The following is a 21,438-nucleotide window of genomic DNA, read 5'->3' on the forward strand; positions in this document are numbered from 1 at the left end:
TAATGTTATTTGTGCATACGTGTTAATTTTCTGGTGCACGTGTTATGTAATCTGGAAAGATTTAAAGTACAGTAGATGAATGAGGAATATATATATATATATATATATATATATATATTTATATATATATATGAATCTGTATGTTTTATATAGATAAAAACAATTGCATTTGAACTGTATTAGGGTGTACACACGGTTCGGTTTTGTCTATATTTCTATTTGATTTTGCTTATATAAGCAAAATTGAATCAAAATTGAATGCATTCGATTTTCATTTGATCTCAATGCGCAGGCCCGCAGAAATCATATGGAAAAATAGACTGTGCAAACAAGACTGTATAGCGCAGATCTGTACTATATAGTCTAAATCGAATGTGTACACGGCGCCGTGCGATTCAATCCCAATTTGATTGAGATCAAATCTGGATTGAATAGAAAGTACATTGCACTGTGTGTGCACCCCTGTAGAAGGAAGAGGCAGGTAATAAATATATTCAAAAAATGCACTTGAAACGTTCAGTCCATAACAATTCTTAACTACTTTTATTGTAACATCATTTGAATAGGTCAGTTACAGTGTTTAAGAAAGTCTTACAGTCCAATCTAAACGCTGCAGTATAGTTACATCAATGCATAGAATAATATAGATGTACAGTTCGTAAAATGTTGTCTCAATACAGCAGCCCTTCTAGTCACGCCATACCGCAGTGTGACTTGAACATCTTTTTATTGGGAAAAGATGCCCAGCACTACCAAGTCACACGGCTTCATGCATGATTTTGTAGCACACATAGGATAGATGTATATTTACAGCTACTACTAATACATCATTCACACCAGCCTTTTTTACCAGGTTTGCCTCTGGAAAAATCCGGGTGTAGTGCTGGTGTGAATGGGCCCGGGTTGTGCATTTACCAGGGTTGCTCCCGGGGTATGGTGTGGTGTGAACAGATAACCTGGGTCAAATGAGCAGGTCCCGTTTATAGTATGGAGGAGGCAATGCTGTCAGCTCCAAGCGCAGCCTCCTCCCACGCCCCTTAGTGATGCACCATTGCTCCACCCCACCCCCGTGTGATGGCACCCGGCAATAAGCTGGGTCACACGGGGAGCTTGCAGACCGCAAATGCAGAGACTGGAATGGACCTGGGTCCTAATTCTGGGTGCGACCCCGGCATTTGCGGTATGAAAGGGGTATAACTAGCATATATGTGTGATAAGCCACTACCAGACACACAGTATGATTTAGTGTACCACTGAGATACCTGTTGGGAACTAGTATTTATATCATACTACTGTGTTCAATAGCCTGAAGGGTGATACAGTTTCAGACTGCACTTTTTACCCGTTATTTTGCCATTTAAAACGGTAATTTGTGCAGTCTGAAAGGTGCAGAGTGAATTTACCGGTTCTATTGAACTGGTATTTCTAAACGGTAATAAAGCGGGGTCCTACCCGTTTCAGACCCGTTTTTTTTCATCCAGTGTTTTCTATGGGTTAAAACAGGTTCAGAGTTGTGAAGGAACAAAAACTGCACTAAAATACCGTTTAAAGACATGCGGTGTGAAAGGAGTTTTAGCTGGCAGACCCATTTTTTAGAAACGTTTTAAAATACCTGGTCAAAGCCAGTTTTGCGGTCTGAAGGCAGCATTATCTACTTATAAAGATACATGCAATGGATTGTTTGTAACTAATAACAGAGTAACGGTATATTGCAATAGTGTTGCTAGTTAGCCTGTGAAGAGTATTAGATGCGGACAGTACATTTATATGAATATTTCAGCTTTTATGCTATTACCATAGAATACTTAAAGTGCTGAGCACCAAGAATAATGTGGATACATCATATACATATACTATAATAAGATGCATATACGCGTAGCTATCTAGAGTAAGATGCTAGAAAGCATCAACCGTTTATTAAAGGGATAGATACTAATTGTAGTGCACTGCCTGCTATTTTTAACACTCTAATTCTTTATTCTATTTCTGAGTCACTTTTGTTGTTTTTTTTATTTCGCAGTTTATTCATATATTTAATAAAATTGAAATTTTAATAAAATGAGGTGCACCATGTACACGACAGCTTTTCTTTCTCTATTAGTCTCTTCTGAAACATTTGTCCAGTGGTAGCACACCTCCGCATTATACACTCTTTCAGCTATAGACCATCTTGTGTGATTGGCACTACCTATCTCTAGATGTATAGTTACACATCTGTATGTATGGATTTTGGTATGGCTGTTAATTATACAGACTTGGTAGCGATTGTGAGGAAATGAGAGATCTGCAACAAATAATGTAGTTATGCCTCATCAACAAAACCTGTTGAATATGTACTTTTTATCTCTATATCCCCTGTATAACTATCTACCTTCAGTATAAGTGTGTATTTAGCCTCCATAGCATGATGCTGCTCATGCACTAACTACTGGGGTTATTCAAACCTGATCGCTGCTGTGCAATTTTGAAGAGGCCTCTGAACAGATAGAGTGAAATCCTGCCCTGTGCAAGGCTGCGAATGGCTTGCGAACATCTTATTGACTGTTGGGTACTTGTGTACTAACACGGTGCCCATCGCATCGCAGACCATAAGGCATGCGATGGTATGCGATGCGACGCAATATCGGCCGATGTTGCACAATGGCATACAATGCGATGTGATTATAAATTGTATAAGCACCCTAATGGGTGCTTACAATGGTTAAATGCACCCCCATGCCACCCCCCAAGTATAAACGTGAACCCGAAGCGTGGCGAGCCACCGAGCCCGAAGCGTGGCAAGCGCACGCGGATACCTTCACAGCTATACGCGTCCCCTCGCAGGCTTCACAAGTATCCGCGTCCCCTCGCGGGGCTCGCTGTGCTCGCCACGGTTCGGGCTCGGTGGCTCGCTGCGCTCACCACACTTTCTATTCTCAACTCCACGCCGACGTGGATAGTGCGGGTATGAAAAGGTCGTAGGACGCGTACCACCGCCCCTCGCGGGCTCGCTGCACTCGCCACGCTTCAGGTTCACGTTTATAGTGGGGGGGGGTGGCGTGGGGGTGCATTTAACCATTGTAAGCACCCATTAGGGTGCTTATACAATTTAATATCGAATATGAGTTAAAATCGCGTCGCATCGCATGCCATCGGGTGTATGGCATGCAATGCGATTCGATTAAAAAATCGGGCGACTAATAATCGGGGCGCCGTGCTAGTACACAAGTACCGACTGTTGTTCAGTTCCAAATCCATACGCAACTCACTCATCATCAAATGATTTTCCCAGTCTGTGTGTAAAGCCAGAAACTACTCAAAGGGGGTTATTCTGGTTTATTTGCAAGGTTGCAAATTCACAGCCTTGCGTGTGCAACAAACCCTGCCTCATTCGCAAGGCTCGCAGGGGCTTGCGAATGGATGTTGCACAGTAATATCTATTCACAGCCTTGTGGGATCCACCCACATCATTCCATGGTCGGTGACTATCAAATGATGGCAAAGGTGCACGCATATTAAAGTGACTCTGAAGTCAGTTACATATGCTTGCTATATTGATTTGCCACATTCTGAAACTTCGAGTGTTGCGTTGCTCATGAGCCTAGCAGACACTCTAGTAGGTCCCTCTATGGGACTGCTGTATATATCTGTGCCTGCAGAATGACCTGTAAAATCAGGCAGTGAGTTGTATGCTAATAATGCACAATATATAACGCCAGCATGCTAATATATATGCTCACTTGAAAAACTACTAACTTTGGATTAAATGTCAGTGACTGTTGAAAAAAGTGATGTAACATAACTCCCAACTTTTTATTGTGTATAATCGGAACCTGCCGCGCCAAAGGCCTGCACACGGCATCTCATGGGGGTTAGGAGAGTGATAAAGGTGGGCTATTGTGATTCTCTGCTCCTAGGCTAAGCAGTGATCAGGACCTGATTACAGGTTCCCGGTGCCCTAGGCTAAAACACAGGTATCTCCCCTTGTAATGCTGCTAAACTCACGTGTATGGGCGCTCAGGGACTCGCCAGTCATACTGCCCATGTGCTTGTAATGAAGGTTATACAACTGGCATGCATGATCTAAAACTGGGGCAGCCCAGCAGCTTACCTTGGTGCTGGGCTTGCCCCAATGTGGAGGTCCAGGACCCAGCACAGCAATCAGTGCTCCCGTTGCTTGGAGATTATGTCATCTAGATGCACCGCCCCCGTTTACACCGCGGGTTGGCACCACAGTGTAAACGGTGCAAATCCCGTATCCGACCTGGCTTGGAACCGTGTTCCAAATACCAGGTCAGATCTGGGATTTTGGTGTAAAAGGGGTATAAGTAACATTGGCACAGTCACATTAAGAACTTTACCCCCCACAGTACATTGGGACGGGTGAAAGCTAACAAGCACGATATACATTAGTTATATAAGATATACATTGCGCCCTAGGCTGTAGCATAATCAGCCTATTGGCTAAACAGGCCCTGGCAGTGATGATCTGGCAGGGGTTCACTATGGGAACTGTTATTTTGGATTGTATTACTGTGGCATGTCATGTTATAAACCCATTCTGTTCAAAATATATTTTATGTTGCTATTTTCAATATTATTATTATATTCAATGCAAGTTAAACACGATTGCCGCTCCGATACAAAAATAAACATGGCGGTGTGATTTCAGAGAGTCGTGTGTTCCGTGCCCTAAAAGTCTACAAGGGAGTAACCTCCAATTACTGTATCTCTCTACAATTCCTCTAGAATACTGAATGCATATATACTGTGTGGGTGGTTATTTGCACACGCCCAATTTATAGTTAACTTAAAGTTTTATATATAGTTCATATTATATATGTAAATTAAGTGCTGTATGGTTTTAAACTCTGTACAGAATTAGCATTTCCCTTAATTTCCATATATATGTAACTGTTGTCACATCTTTACTCTCTCTCTCTAGTCTCCAGATGGTTGCCTGTCAGCATGCAGCTGAAGACGCAAGCCCAACTGCTCGCAGGTAACATCACATATAATGCACCTTATTATTTCTAGAATTGTTATCTTTGTTTTTGATATATAAGGAGCCACAGGGGTTCTGTAATGCCATACAATGGGAAAAAATGGTAGCAACACATAATTTCCAGTAAATACATTAAAAAGGGCGAATGTAGTAAGGATCCTGGTGGCCAGTATCCTGATAGCGGGATCCTGATAAAGAGATTTAGGGTTCGCCACTGGGGGGGGGGGGGGGGGGGATTTACACTGCAGAAGGGTGGGTGGAATACTCATTAGAATCAGTCAGCATTGTGATCATTGGGATTCTGACTACCGGCATCTCTTACCCAACACTAATTAAAGTGTGCCGTTAGCATAATTATGTACAGAATTTAAATGATATGACAAATGTATATAAACAACAACACTTAAGGTCATATTGTTACAATACTTTTTCACAAATGATCTGTGTAATTGGTTTCCCATAGCGGTGCTATAAAAGTACAAAGACTATATGGTTTAATCATAATAATTATAGTCAATTTTTTTCCCCAAGCTCTGCCAAACCACAGCAGTTTGAGTTATACACCATGTAGCAATCCAAAAGCAGCTTTTTCAGGGCAGGAAATTGTAGTTCTCATAGAAGTATAAAACATACTGTACTTCTAACTGCATACATGCCACACCCTAGAAGTTAAAATATATAAAATATACACATAAAGAACAGTTGGGAATGGCATCCTCCTGATAATTTTTTTTCAATGGTCACCAGAAATATGTGGTGTGTACCCTTTAATACAACTTAAATATGTTCAGTAGAATATATAACATTTTCCAGACAACTTGGTCTTTCATAATCATCATTTATTTGTAAAGCAGCAGAAAATGGCTCTGCTCCAGGTATAACAAACCATATCTACTGCAGAGCCTGAACAAGTACATACAGGGCTGCTGTAGACGGTATATAGGGTACAAGGTCCCTGTTCACTTAGGGGTAAATGTACTATAGCTTCTAAAAATGAGGTGATACTGCCCATAGCAACCAATCAGATTCTGTCTATCCTTTTCTATTATGCTATAGACAAATGATAGACAAATGATAGACAAAATCTGATTGGTTGCTATGGGCAACATCACAGTTTTTTTTCTTTTTTTTTCATTTTTAGAAGCTTTAGTAAATAACTGAACTTGAGGAATAGAAACAGAATTGACTTAATTTTTTTTTTTTTCAAATTACTCAATAAGAAACTTTTGGCCTAGGGGTGCCACCACAAAAATTGCTGAAACTGTAGGGCATCATGATTTGGAACATTTTGTGAACCTCTGCTTTACAGTCTAGAGTTCTTATACTAGTTGCAGGAGTTAAGGTGACCATAGACAGTCAATAAATTGTATTTAAAAGGACTCCTTAGGAGCTTTGGTAGCGGCAGGCGGGCAGGAGAATTAAAAACTCCAATACAAATGAATTGGCAGCCGCTGATTGCCTGAGACAGCTCTCTCAGCCAATCAGCATCCACCCATTCATCTGTATGGGAGTTTTTAAATCTGGCCGGCCACCGCTACTGCAGCAGAGGATGAAGAGTGCAGAGCACGCCTCTTGCCCGGCACTGGTGGGCGATACCAAGATGATATACAAATGGGTTTTTTTTGCATACATCGCACCCAGACCGACAAGGCTGCAATGCCCATCTAAACTAACACGCACAATGCCCAAAAAAATTATTTAGGCACCCAAACGGCTGACTGTTTTCACTCAAATTAGCTCGCCACCACTGGAGTCTGCAGGGAGCGCTCCGGAAAACCTTCTTCAACTATGTGGTGACATTGACCATATTCTACGGAGTGGTCTGCTGGGGCAGCAGTGTTTCGATTGCCGACAATAAGAGACTAAACAAACTAGTAAGGAAGGCCAGTTCTGTTTTAGGAATGCCTTTTGATTATGTAGAGATAGTGGGAGAGAGGAGAATGATTAGCAAGATTACATCCTTATTGTATAATGCATCACACCCACTCCAGAATATTTGGATGGAACTGTGTAGCTCTTTCAGTGATAGGTTGATTCACCCTCGATGCTCAACGGAGAGATACCGCCGATCTTTCCTTTCTACTGAGATTAGAATGTACAACTGTCATGGTCTGTAGTAGACCTTCATGTTCTTACTGTAGAGTCTAGATTTAAATAGTTTGGACTTCTTATCATGTGTGTTCTTATTATGCTATTTTACTCTTATCTGTACTTTGAACCTTGCTATAACAATTGCAAATTCCTCCATTGTGAGACGAATATTCTATTCTATTATATTCTAAGATTAAATGTGTCCCAGCTTAGCTATTCGTACCCAAACGGAGCAACAATTAAGCCATGTAGTGGCAGCCTGGGGGAAAAAACAATTGGGTCTGTTCTCCCCCTCCAATGGGTCTGATTTTGAAGTGAGAGTAAGGCAAAAAAGTGCATCTGGACAAACCGGTGGTGCAAATGCATTTCTTCTTGTGTAAGCAGGCTAAATACTGGCTGCTTTTCATGAGACACACAAATGCCTTTTTACTCTGTAATATAGATATGAATTTGACATTTCACTCTCAAATTTAAATCTCTTAAAATATTACATCTGCCCACCTGCAGTGCAGCATGGTTTTGGCCAGGGGCACAATAACTTGCTCTATTTTGCTTTACTCCCACCTCAATCAGGCCCTTTGTAATTGGATGCCACAAAATAACAAGGCAATTGCTTGCATTTGAAATTTCCAGGCAGAAATTCATGGTGGATTCAAATGTTGTAAGTAGGGAGGCCATTTTTTCAATCCCGGGATTGGCCTCCAGATGCTGCACCATGCTAGGAGCTGCTTAGAAGCAATCCTTCAGTAGGTGGGCATACACAGGGCAGTCACATGCAGCTCATTGGGTGGGCAGGTGGATACGGCTGAGTAAGAGGGCAGGTGGATATGGCAGGCAGGTGGTGGGCAAGGTGGAAAGGTGCTGAGAGAGGGCGTCAGGAACCGGCGGACGCAGCGGAGAGGGTGAGCACGTGTGCAGATTTAGAGTTAGATTTCATAGTTAGATTTGGGTGCGGTGTGTTCAAATTGAAATCTAAATGGCAGCATAAGAATAAAGCAGCCAGTGTTTACTCTGCACAGAAACAAAATAATTCCTCCAAATGTAACTCTCTCTGCACATGTTACATCAGCCCCACCTGCAGTTCAGCATGGTTTTGTCCATTAAAGAAGGATTATGCTTTTGCAAACCAACCAGAATCACCCCCTTACTGTAAAAAAAATAGGGTTAATTTTTAGTCAGGGGCCTATTAACCTAACAGTTTATATTTGGATTGTGGAAAGAAACTGGAGTACCTGGAGGACACCCACACAAAAACTTAGCAAATATACAAACTCCACACCATTAGGGCCTTGGTAGAAATGAAACCAATGAAATCAATGCTGTGATGTGGTAATGCTAATCAATACACCGTACCTACTATCCACTGATAATATGAATGTTTCTACTTTGTGGATGTTTTCAGTTATTGTCCAGGTTTCATTTCACTACTTACATGAAGTACTTTTAATGTTAGGGTTTCCAGTGCGGCTTATACCTGCTGGTCCAGGTAGAGAAGATGGCCTCAGTGCTAAAAATAGGAAGAGAATCATGCCTGATCCCCTGACGGAGCCATCTGCACCTGATCCACTATATGAAGCCAACCTGTACTGCAACACCCCAGGAATACACGAGCGCAGTATGGAAGGTACTGTACAATGCTGAAGATAATCGCTGCACTTATAAATGAGGCGTGTGGTATGTAATGTTGACATCTAATCCTAACCACAGCCATGTCAGCACATGCCATATATTATATTTAGATTTTTTTTATATTATATATAAAACTTTAGTGGCCACATCAGTTTAAAATAGTGCTTTTTGGACTTTCCTTGAACATTATTTTATTTATTTATTAACAGTATCGGTACTCTTTACTTAGTGCGGCGCCCGTCGCGGGCATCGCGGGTACATTAATGTATGGCCGCGACGCGACCGACGCGATGCCCGCGATTTCCCATTGAAACCAATGTTAAACAGGGAAATCGTGTCGGTCGCGTCGCGGCCGGCCATAAATGCACCCGCGATGCCCGCGACGCGATGCTCACGATTTCCCATAGGGAACAATGTTAAAAGTCGCGATGGACCCGATTTTAGTGTTAAATGGCTCAATCAACCCGATTTGGCCATAGGAATCAATGTTAAATGGGCCACAGAGCCCATTAACCCTTAATTGTCCCCCCAAATTTTTAACGCCACCCCACGATCCACGCCAACCCGAAGCGTGGCGAGCGCAGCGAGCCCGCGAGGGGCGGCGGTACGCGTCCTCCGACCTTTTCATGCCCTACTATCCACGTCGGCGTGGTGTGAGAATATAATAGTGTGGCGAGCGCAGCGAGCCACCGAGCCCGAAGCGTGGCGAGCGCAGCGAGCCCCGCGAGGGGACGCGGATACCTTCACAGGTAGACGCGTCCCCTCGCGGGCTTCACAGGTGTCCGTGGCGACCCGGACACCTGTGAAGCCCGCGAGGGGACGCGTCTACCTGTGAAGGTATCCGTGTCCCCTCGCGGGGCTCGCTGCGCTCGCCACGCTTCGGGCTCGGTGGCTCGCTGCGCTCGCCACACTATTATATTCTCACACCACGCCGACGTGGATAGTAGGGCATGAAAAGGTCGGAGGACGCGTACCGCCGCCCCTCGCGGGCTCGCTGCGCTCGCCACGCTTCGGGTTGGCGTGGATCGTGGGGTGGCGTTAAAAATTTTTGGGGACATTTAAGGGTTAATTGGGCCTAATTCAGGGTTAATATGGCCAAATCGGGTCAATTGAGCCATTTAACAGTGAAATCGCGGTCAATCAGCCTTTTTTAACATTGTTCCCTATGGGAAAATCGCGGTGATCGCGGTCATCGCGGGCATCGCGACCATCCAATTTTACCCGCGATGCCCGCGATTACCGCGATCACCGCGATTTTTACCCGCGATGACCACGATTTTGATCGGTGGCGCCGTGCTAAGTAAAGAGTACCACAGTATCTTATATAGCGTAGCATATTCCGTTGTGTTTACAATAGGAGACAGTAATACAACAAACTGGGTATTTACAGACAGTCAAAGCTTACATTTAGAAGTTTATGGGTGAGATTTAATAGGATGAGAGATTCAGAAGACGAGAGATTTGGTAAGAAATCTCCAGTTTTTTTTAAAGCGGCACTTTAACAGTGCCGCTTTTTTTTTCTTCTACAGTGTACACCGTGTTCGTAGCCGTGCACACATGGGAAAATCCAACCGCAATCACTCACCGTGGAATGGTTTTCCTCTGCTGGCATCAGTGGCCCTCCCTCCCAAGAGCCGGGCGGCGTCTGCATTTTCTGGGGCACTCCCAGAAAATGCTGGGGTGCCGCTCACAAATGTCCACACACTGTCAATCACCTTGCGAACGGCCATCGCTGGCTTCGTTCGCAGGGGGATCATGCGCATTGCGTTCCATGTGCATGCGTGGTTGTTCAATAAACGCTCAGACTGTGAATTTGCAGTCCAGCAAACTAGTCTGAATCAGGGTCACTAAGCGGCGGTGTGTAAAAGCCACCACTTCCCATCATGTTTAGAAATAAAATTTAAAAGGGAAATGCTTTTAATAGCAAAATGTTGCCCTTTTAAATGAAAACACTCTCAGTAGTGACCAACTGTCAAGCATGGAGTAGGGAAGTGTTCATTTCTGGGGCTCTTCTGCAGAACCCAAACCTGAAGTGACTGCCACCCTGAACCAAAAGGGCTATCGCAGATTTTTGCAGCACCATGCAATTGTCTACACCTTGGTGGTCAAGGGTTCCTCCCACAGCAAGATATTGATACAAAGCATACCTCAAGGCAATGTCAGATCTGCCATTGAGGAAAAGAACAAGAGAGATGGTTTCAAATCATGGAATGTCCAGCACAGATTCCAGACTTTAACCACATGGAACTGGTTTGTAATGAAGTGGACAAAAAGGAGAAGGCAAAGTAGCCTTCCAGTACAACACATCTGTGGGAAGGTCAGCAGTAGGCCTGATTGACAGTAGTATGCGAATCTGATGGTCTTCTTACTGCTCCGTTGTTAGGAGATCGGTGCATGCGCAGGATTTGTACTGCACATGCGCACGTCTTCTACTGCAAGATTGCTCACAGTTCCCCAAAACTGCAGCCATTTGGGGGTGGGTTGGCCAGCATTCCGGAAAAATGGGGGCATCAACCCCATTTTCTGTGAGTTCTGAGGCTAGGGTCTACGTCTTCTGATGCAGATTTCCTTACATCACCCACAGAGCGCCCATTGTTTTATTTGTTCTAAGCTTTCGACTATGTAAATTCACTAAAAACTGAAAAGATTAGAGAGTTCTAAAACGTTTGGCCAATGATGTATATATTTGAATAAAATTGAAGGAACCTGCAAAATTATTCATCTAGAAAACGTTTTGGTACATGCATTGTATTAAACTGTTCTCCAAATGTGTTCCGCTATATGGTTTGAGTATGATATTGATATGTCAACATGCAGTGTTGTTTAATTTGTTAGCACCATAATGTCACCATGCTCAGAAATTGTCAGTATGTCTACATGTTAAGAATGTCAACATTGATATACTGTAATGTCGACATTTTCAAAATGATGACATTGTGGATGTTAGCATTACTATTTTAGTTCAAAACTAACCTTAATCCTAATTGCAGCCTAACCCTTATTTCATGTATTGACATTGTTGCTTTCGATATTCACAATGTTGACATTTGTCGACATTTTAAATATGCCCTCATATAATGAGACATATTGGTCAATATGAAGTTAGCAGCAACACTGATGCTTACGTCAAGCCAACATTGCAGGTTTTCCGGCGTACATTACATTACAGGTTACAATCTACAGCTTTTGTGATTGCCAAGTACCAGAAACGGGTTGGAAAGCTGGCACCTTGCAACCATTGCTGCTCATTAAATATACCCACTATGGGAAAGGTGGGGTGTCTGCAAAAAGGGGATGAAACCAGCACCTATTGCTTCCTGTGGTATATGAATCACCTCTCAAATGCTGTAAATTGTTGCTAAATGGTTAAAATGTAGCCCACTGTGAAATATCTTGTTCATATTGGATATGTTGTAATACAATGTATTCTAAAGATCTAATGTTTAAATACTTATAAGGGTATTCAATCCCGGTTCACAACTGTCGGTACATTTATTTATTTATTATTTATTTACAGTTTCTTATATAGCGCAGAAGATTCCGTTGCGCTTTACAATAGTAGACAATGATAAAACAAACTGTATAACAACAGACAGGTTTGGGGGTTAGAGGGCCCTGCTGCAAGCTTACAATCTATAGGGACATAGGAGGGAAACACAAGGACAGGCACCAGTAATAGCATAGCAGTCCCACCAAGTTACAAGTCCAGAAGGGAAGCTATATAATACATAAGTGCCTCAGAGGGTTATGCATGTAGAACTTAAATATGATAGGCTTGCCTGAAGAGGTGAGTTTTCAGGGAACGCTTGAAAGTTTGGAGGCTACATTCCGATAGCCATGACCCCGGCCCATTTTTATTTTGCTCAACCGCAAATTGCCAGGCAGGATTCAATGTCCCGCCTGCCGATCGGTGAAAAGGGGGCCTGTCCACGTAAACGGACATGGATTGTTGAGATCTGGCTGTGATTGTGACAATTCACGTCTGTTCTCGGCAAAATGGGCCCGACAGCTTTTATAGTCGGACCCATTCTCTCGATCTGCCTCTTTAATGCTGTCGGGAAATACAGCATTGAATAGGTGCCCGCTGCTATTTCCCCTGTTGGAAATAGCGGCGGGGATTGAATACCCCCCTATGTCTAATTGCCACATATAGAAGGGATACAAATGAACACTGAGCCACCAGTCAAGACTTGCTCCATCTCAAAACCCTGCAAAACACAAGTTACATTTATACCATTCCGACAAAGATTCCAGAACCTTCTAAACACTCTTCTTGTTCTCAGTCATTGCTCTATCTGATCTGATCTCCAGAGAGAGCGAGGGGACCCTGAGGCTTGTTATGCATACAGTAAAAGAACTCACAGGGCTGATGTTTACCTAGTAATATGGGAACCAGCCACCGATCCTCATGGTGAATCTAGAGAACAGTATTTTGAATTGCAATGTTTAAATCATGGTTCATAGCTGAATGTAATTCATATATAGTGAATGGTCTAATCATTATGAAATGTCCACGCATCTCTACTAATCAGGCACTTTGTAACTGATCTAACAGACAGAAGCAGACACAACAGTAACAGATTTAAATCAGACTCATCTGTATGTATTTCCACTCCATGAAATGTAAAGATTCGTCTCACATACAGGTTTATACAGGGAGTTGGCAGGGCAACTGAAAAAGGCAGGACAACCATGAGCCACTGTCAATAAGGATGAACTGAGACAGAAGATAGACTATGGCATAGCGGGCAGGCAAACAGTATGGGAAAGCCCAATGTCGCAGGGTCATATCCCATGGTGATGCACATAATGCATGCAGCAGCAGACAGTAACCTTATTCATTTTGCAGTATAAGGGGACCAGGAGGTTGGTAAATATGTTGTTGACGTCAGTGCTCAACGAATATCTTTGAATCTAAGAGCCGGGCTTAACATGTAATATTCGTCAAATATTTTGTATATGGCACCCATTAATAAATAGCAGACCAGGGGTCTAACTTAGACCCATTTGCAGGGCTGCAAATGCGCAGCCCTGACGATTATCGAACGACTGCACATGGTTCACAGTGCAAATACGCAGGGTTCCATTCACAAGATCATTGAGTGCCGGCGGCCATTTGTGGGCGGGAACCTGGAAGTAACCCGGAAAACGCAGGCGGCACCTGGCCATTGGGTACGAGGGCAGCTTACCCTCGCAGCAGCCTCCATTTTGGCTGCTACAGTAAGTGGCTGTATACAGGGGGGGTAATTCCATTTTCAAATGGATTTTCCCCTATGTGCACAGCTGAGAACACATTTGCAGCTGTGTACAGGGACAGTGGGAGAATCTGGTGGGCAGCGTCTACCTAATCGCTGGGCTGTGAAGGTTCGCAGTCCTGCAATCAGGTCTGAATCAGACCCCATATGCATAGCCCCTACTGAATTTAGACACCGATATGTCCCTTTTCCATATTTCTTACTCTCTAGGGGGTTTATTCTAGTTCATTCTTTCTGACAAAATCCTTCTTAGATGGACAAAACCATGTGCACTGCAGGGGGACAGATGTAACATGTGCAGAGAGAATTAGATTTGGGTGAGTAATTTTGTTTCTGTGCAGGGAAAATATTGACTGCATGATTTTACACTTCAATATAGATCTCACTTTGAAGAAAAACCCCACCCAAATCTAATTCTCTCTGCACAAGTTACATCTGCCCCACCCGCAGTGCACATGGTTTTGTCCATCTAAGAAGGATTTTGTCAGAAAGAATGGACTAGAATAACCCCTTAGGTAACACATTTTCTGCCCCCTTCTATTTCCACCTCTATCCTCTATGCCCCCTAAAATCCATAAACACGCAGGGCCGGATTTCCCAATAGGCCCATGAGGCACAAAAAAATGTGATGCCTGGGGGCGTTATGGCACTTAAATAAAGCCCTACGCACACCCATTCAACCCTCTATATGTTCACCAACTTAATCCACTTCTTCATCCCATTGTTCTCCTTATCTGACAAATAGTTGCATGGACACATGCCGCACACCTTAATACAATAGAATTCCTTTATTCATCTCACAATGGAGAAATTTGCATTGTTACAGCAAGGTTCAAAGTGCAGATAAGAGTAAAATAGCATATAAGAACACACATGATAAGAAGTCCAAACAATATAAAATCTATAATCTAAAGGTGGCCATACACACGCAGATTTATCTGCAGACCTGTCTGGTGGGAACAAAAACCTGGTTATGGATGAGAGCAAACGACAGTTGACCATTTGCTTGGAAATGCTGGAAAACTGACAAACTGTCACTCATCCATAACCATGTTTTTGTTCCAACCAGCCAGATCTGCAGATAAATCTTACTAGTGTATGGGCACCTTAAGATCATGAAGGTCTACTACAGACTATGACAGTTATACATTCTAATCGCAGCAGGAAGAAAAGACCTCCGTTGAGCATCGAGGGTGAAGCAACCTATAAAACATTATGCAACATATCGTAATGCCCATTACATGCTCATTACACATTATGCCGCACGCCATAATACTCAATTCACTATATGCCACACACCATAATGCATTTTACATAGTATGCCCCACAGTAAGGCTTCTGATTACTCGCTGTCAGGCATTTAATGGCAAAAGATGAAGCTTTCTGCATCTTCTCCTAATGGCGCTAGCATTCCCAGCACTTCCAGGTAACGCTATACACGCAGTTGCGTAATTATAAATGTTGTCGTCGTCCCATAGCATTCTAGTGCCACTTACACTTATAATGCCTATTGCAGGGCCGCTTACAAGCACAACGGAATCTGCTGCGCTATATAAGAAACTTTAAATAAATAAATAAAATGCCCCCTGCAGTGCCGTTAATACTCATAATGCCCCATGTAGTGCTGCTTGCCCACATAATGCCTTAGAAGAACTGACCACCCTACATGCTCATTGATAGGGGTTACATGGTCCTTGCAACGTGTTTCATGCTCCTTTCAGTTGTTTCATACTCCTTGCCCAGTGGTTAAAAGCACCTTGCCCAGAGTTACATGCCTGGGGGTTACATGCTCCTTGCCTGGAGTTATATGCTCCTTGCCCAGAGGTTGCATTCTCCTTGCCTGAGGGTTACATGTTCCTTGCCCAGAGGTTACATGCTCATTGCCCAGAGGTTACATGCTCGTTGCCCAGGGGTAAGTGCATTCTGCATGCCAGTACTCTCGGAATCCACACTACTGGGTAGTGCTGGGTATGCTGCAATCCCAGAGCCTTGACAGACGCTAGAGGTCAATAGGACCTCTAGCGTCTGTCTCCTCCAAGGCGGTGGCCATTTTGGGGGGTGCAGGGTTTCTGTCCATGCAGACAGAGACTTTGAGCCCCTGCGGCTCCGGCTCTTGGGCTTGTGGGTATCGGCACCATATTTCTTAATGGTACGCCATACTATCCCGTACCACCATACTTGCAGCATTGGTCAGTTGTGCCAAAAGGCCCTGGCAGTGTGCCATATTGACTTGTTACCACTCTACTGTTCCCTCTGTAGCATTTGATCACTAAATGGGCGATAATGTTTTTTCTGTGTTTTTTTTTTACATAGACCCTATTTCAGAGGTGTGATTATAAGCTTTCTTAATTCTTTCTGCCCAGGTCACGCACCTCATAACTTTAAACTGGTGTCCGTCCAAGTGATGATCCGTCATGGAGATCGGTTTCCATTATATGCAATTCCCAAAACGAAGAGACCGGATATTGACTGTGTTTTGGAGCCAGGCAGGTACAGTACACGTCTTTATAATTCCATCAAAAAACTTGTAAAAAGTAAACAAATTCCTGTTTTCTGCTACCATAAGTTCAAATGTAAATTCTGAGATTCCCATGTGACAAGCTTTGTGTAAAGGAAATAGAATATAACAACACCCTAAAGAAAGGCAGATTTACCCTTATAAACTATAAAGAGAAATTGTATTTAACCCCTTCCCGACATATGACGTACATTTACGTCATATGTCGGTTGCGGGGGAATCAAGCCAGCTCACGGAGTGAGCTGGCTTGAAAGAGAGCAGGTAATGGCTGTATATTACAGCCAGGTACCTGCTCTCACGGCCACGAGCGGCGAGTTCGCCGATCGTGGCCGTTTAACCCTTTAAGCACCGCGGGCAAAGCGCCCGCAGTGCTTAAATAGCTGATCGGAGGGGGGGCGTGCAGTACTGGCATGCAGAATGCACGGTACTTGTGAGTTATCCGGGCTCCCGATTTTTTGATTGTATGCCTTAAGTTAAGGCATACAATCAGATGCGATGCGATGCGATATCGCATCGCATCCGACCATCGGATGCGATGACCCGATTTTTCCATAGGAATCAATGTTAAAATGGACTGAGTCCATTTTAACATGGAATTCAATGGGAAAATCGGGTCCTTTTCATACCCCTACTATCCAAGTGGGCATGGAGTTGGATATAAACCTGTGGCGAGCGTAGCGAGCCACCGAAGCGTGGCGAGCGAAGCGAGCCCCGCGAGGGGACGGTATTCCGTGTCCCCTCGCGGGGCTCGCTACGCTCGCCACGCTTCGGGCTCGGTGGCTCGCTACGCTCGCCACAGGTTTATATCCAACTCCATGCCCACTTGGATAGTAGGGGTATGAAAAGGACCCGATTTTCCCATTGAATTCCATGTTAAAATGGACTCAGTCCATTTTAACATTGATTCCTATGGAAAAATCGGGTCATCGCATCGCATCCGATGGTCGCATGCGATGCGATGTCCCGATCCGACCCGATTTAAAAATCGGACGCCCGGATAACTCATAAGTACCGAATGCACTTACCCCTGAGGCAGGATGTAATAGAAAGTGCTGAAAATCACTATGTTCAGCCATAGAGCTCTATGGCTGAACCTAGTACAGGCGATCGCGCCCCCTAGTGGTCAAGTACACTAGGGGGCCTTGTAGTAAAAGTAAAAAAAAAAAAAAAAAAATAAGTTTAAAAAAAAAAAAAATTTTAAGTTCAAATCACCCCCCTTTCCCCATTTCACAAATAAAAATAAATAAAAAATAAAAAAAATAAACATATTTGGTATCGCCGCGTTCCTAAAAGTCCGATCTATTAAAATATAACATTAGTTATCCCGCACGGTTAAAGGCGTAAACGGAAAATAATTCCCAACGCCAAAACTACGTTTTTTGGTCGCATCGCCTACCCAAAAAAAAATAACTAAAAGAGATCAGAAAGTCGCCCATATCCCATAATGGTATTAATTAAAAAGTACACTTCAGCCCGCAAAAATTGAGCCCTCACCCAGGTCCGTAGGTGGAAAAATAAAAAAGTTATAAGCCGCAGAACATGGCGACGCGACGCAAATTAGAAAAACCGTAGAAGTTGCTATTTTTTTTTTAGTGGTAAAACATAACGAAAACTATATAAGTTTGGTATCACCAGAATCGTAACGACCCATAGAATAAAGATAATCCATCATTATAAACGAACTATGAACTCCAAAAAAACCGTAACCAGCGCAAAATTGTGGAATGGCGTTTTTTTTTTTTTTTACCCCACATTGAATTATTTCCTGATTCCCCAGAATATTATACGGTATAGTAAATGGTACCATTAAAAAGTACAACTTGTCCCGCAAAAAAAAAGCCCTCATGTGTCTATATATATAGCCGGAAAATTAAAAAAGTTACGCTTATTTGAACGCAAGGAGGAAAAAAAAAAAAAAAATTAACAAAAAAGGCCTGGTCGGGAAGGGGTTAATATAGTCAATAAGACGTGTTTAGAAAAGGAAAATATATCATCAAGATGTAGTAAAATCCATTAACTTCAGATTTTCAAATTCTAACCATAAAGGTAGGAAAATCATCAGTGGAGTGTTATTAGAATGGATGCATCTGACACTGGGATGAAATTGGATGTGGTTAGCAATTTCACCACCATTTTATCCCAGTGTCAGATATTATCCATTCTAAAAACACTCCAACGATGAGTCAGAATACAGATGCCGGCGTCCAGATTAACACCCCAAAGCCTAGTGGTGGAATGCCGACATCAGTGAGGATGCCAACGCTGGAATCCCAACTGCTGGCAACCGGAACATAAGTATGCAGGGTAAGTTAGCATTAGGCTTGGGGGAGTGTGTGTCAGGTTTAGGCACTAGTGTGGGAAATTCACTCCCGATCGCTAGGCTGCGAATTCACAGCCCAAGTGATTATCAAACCACTATGCATGAGCACAGATCGTAGTGAGCATGCGCGAGGTCTCATTGTGATAAGAGCCAGTGTCAGCTTTTCAACACTGGCTGTACAAAGGTATACTAACTGGCATCCGACATTGGGGGGGGTGTGGCTGTTTTCAGAGAGTGTCAAGGGAAAACAGGACCATACTTTTTTGGGGAACTCTGATGTCAGTCCCAGTCCGATCAGCCAGTTTCTTTGCAGCCGCCAAGTAAGTCCCTGGCTACTCAGCCTCTGTACACACTACACAAATCACTTGATGGTGAGTGTGATGCGATTTGCAGATGTCTGCAAGGCTGCGATGCCATTCGCAGTTTTGCACATGACGATCTGGTCTGAATTACAATGATTGTCCTTACTGCTTGTTGTACTATACAGCCACAGCCTATCAAATTTGCAAGGTACTGTACTGTAGTTTGGCATTTACAACTGTATTTGCTTAGTGTAGATCTAACCATTCAATTTCTTTATATTTTTGGTTTTAGGAAACCATCTCATCCAAGTTTAGCAAATTTGATCAGCCACATGACAAAAGGTTCCGAAGCACAAATGGATGGTACTTTGAGCAGCCTGCCACGATTCCCGAGCCACTCACTGTGTGAGATGGGAGAGCTAACGCAGACAGGTATTCTTCTTACTCTTTATTGCTGGCCCTTCATCTGTTGTGGAACTACACGTCCCAGCATGCCCTGCTGCTGGCCCTCCATCTGTTGTGGACCTACACGTTCCAGTATGCCCTGCCGCAGTTTTAGCAATCCATTATATAAGATCTGTGGCAGGGCATGCTGGGATATGTAGTTCCACAACAGACGGAGGGCCATGGGTTTGACACCACTGCTTGACACAGAAGAGTTTACTTCCATTGGAGAACTTACAGTATATTCCTTTTGCCCTGGTGACTTGGGAGGGGGGCTGAGTTCATCTCTGCGGGAGGGGGGCTGAGTTCATCTCTGCGGGAGGGGGGCTGAGTTCATCTCTGCTATACAGTATGTCATGAGGGCAGGGCTACTGGATAGATGTCCTAATTAGTTACCCAGATCTGGGACCACATAGTACAAATACAGCTATTCACAGATCAGGACACATGGCCAGGTCCTGTGCAGTCAGCTGTCAATCATACACTTACTATTAATTGCTTTTTAATATGCAGTATATGTCGGCATTAAGTCCCGTTAATAGAATACCCCGAGTAAATGGTGTATGTTGTAACTTCTGTGACTTTTTCAGGTGTGGTACAGCATCTGCAGAACGGACAGGTTCTAAGGGAAACCTATATAAAGAAGCATAAATTACTACCAAATGACTGGAAAACAAATCAGCTGTACATTGAATCCACTGGAAAAAGCCGGACGCTGCAAAGTGGGCTGACCTTGCTCTACAGCTTCCTACCAGACTTCGACTGGAAGAAGGTAAATATTAAACACCAGTGGAGCAGTATATTCTGCTCCAATCACTGTGATTGCCCAATGAGGAACCACTACCTGGAGGAAGAGCAGCGGCGCCAGTATAGTTATCGGGTGAAAAATGCTCAACTAGAGAAAACCTACATTAATATGGCCAAGGTAGTTGGAGTCCCCACTCGGCAGTTAAGAGCATCCAACCCCATTGACTCATTGTTGTGCCATTATTGCCACAATATATCTTTCCCATGTACCAAGAATGGCTGCATTGATGTTGAGGACTTTAAGGTTATTAAGTCACATCAGATAGACGATGAGAGGGAAAGACATGAAAAGCAGCTTTATTTCAAGTATGCACTTCTCGCAACCCACCCCCTCTTAAACCAGACTGTCAACAGAATGCAACGGATAACCGACGGCAAAAAGGACGAAGTGTTTGCCTTATACTCCGCCCATGACGTTACGCTCTCGCCAATCCTCAGCGCCATCGGCCTGACAGAAGCCAGGTTCCCTCGATTCGCTGCTCGCCTGGTCTTCGAACTATGGCAGAACTCAGAGAACAAAAGGAAACACTACATCCGAGTTCTGTATAACGGTGAGGACGTCACTTTTCATACCTCTTTCTGCAGAGACCACGAGAGACGCTCAAACCAACCCCTTTGTCCCCTCGGAAAATTTGTCAACTTTGTGAAGAAAGAAACATTCTCATTCCTTAATAGTACCAGTTACTATGACGCATGTCATTAAAAGTTGTTCTAGAGTGGAATATCAGACGAGAAATTGGTTCATTTGTTTTAAAATCAATACAGGCACACAGGAGACATTCTCCATGGTTCAGGTAGCAAGACAAATATATGTCATCAGTGTGTTATTTATTCGCTGTGTTGAACAGGTTTCTAATGATAGTACAAACCACAGGTACAGTAGGCTGCCAGATGCCGTGCAGTTTTATCCCTGTAGCCAAGCACAGTGCTACATTACTTAACATCAGTGTTTACAGTAAGGGAACCCAACCTTGTTTTAAGGCCACAGGTGCAGGGTATATGACCTTGCATTATTTGAACTAAACACTTATGTATTTATATACAAGACCGTTTTAAAGAATGTATTGGTCACGTATATGCCTACACTG

The 21,438-nt window shown here is 43.4% G+C and overlaps 1 protein-coding gene across 6 annotated transcripts in view; it reads left to right on the top strand.

Moving 5' to 3' along the window:
* The window catches only part of PXYLP1 (2-phosphoxylose phosphatase 1), a 79,797-nt gene extending 58,723 nt beyond the window's left edge, over positions 1-21,074 (top strand). For all 6 annotated transcript variants that reach the window (XM_083178046.1, XM_083178045.1, XM_083178044.1 and 3 more), the window contains 5 exons: positions 4,925-4,981; positions 8,529-8,699; positions 16,323-16,449; positions 19,392-19,531; positions 20,134-21,074. In XM_083178046.1, coding sequence (XP_083034172.1) covers positions 4,925-4,981; positions 8,529-8,699; positions 16,323-16,449; positions 19,392-19,531; positions 20,134-21,053 — 1,415 coding nt within the window. In that variant the 3' untranslated portion in view covers positions 21,054-21,074. The remainder of the gene's footprint in view (positions 1-4,924; positions 4,982-8,528; positions 8,700-16,322; positions 16,450-19,391; positions 19,532-20,133) is intronic.
* The last annotated feature ends 364 nt before the right edge of the window (positions 21,075-21,438 follow it).

This window comes from Crinia signifera, chromosome 3 (assembly GCF_055691185.1).
Source record: "Crinia signifera chromosome 3, ASM5569118v1, whole genome shotgun sequence".
In the NCBI taxonomy this organism is placed as follows: Eukaryota; Metazoa; Chordata; class Amphibia; order Anura; family Myobatrachidae; genus Crinia; species Crinia signifera.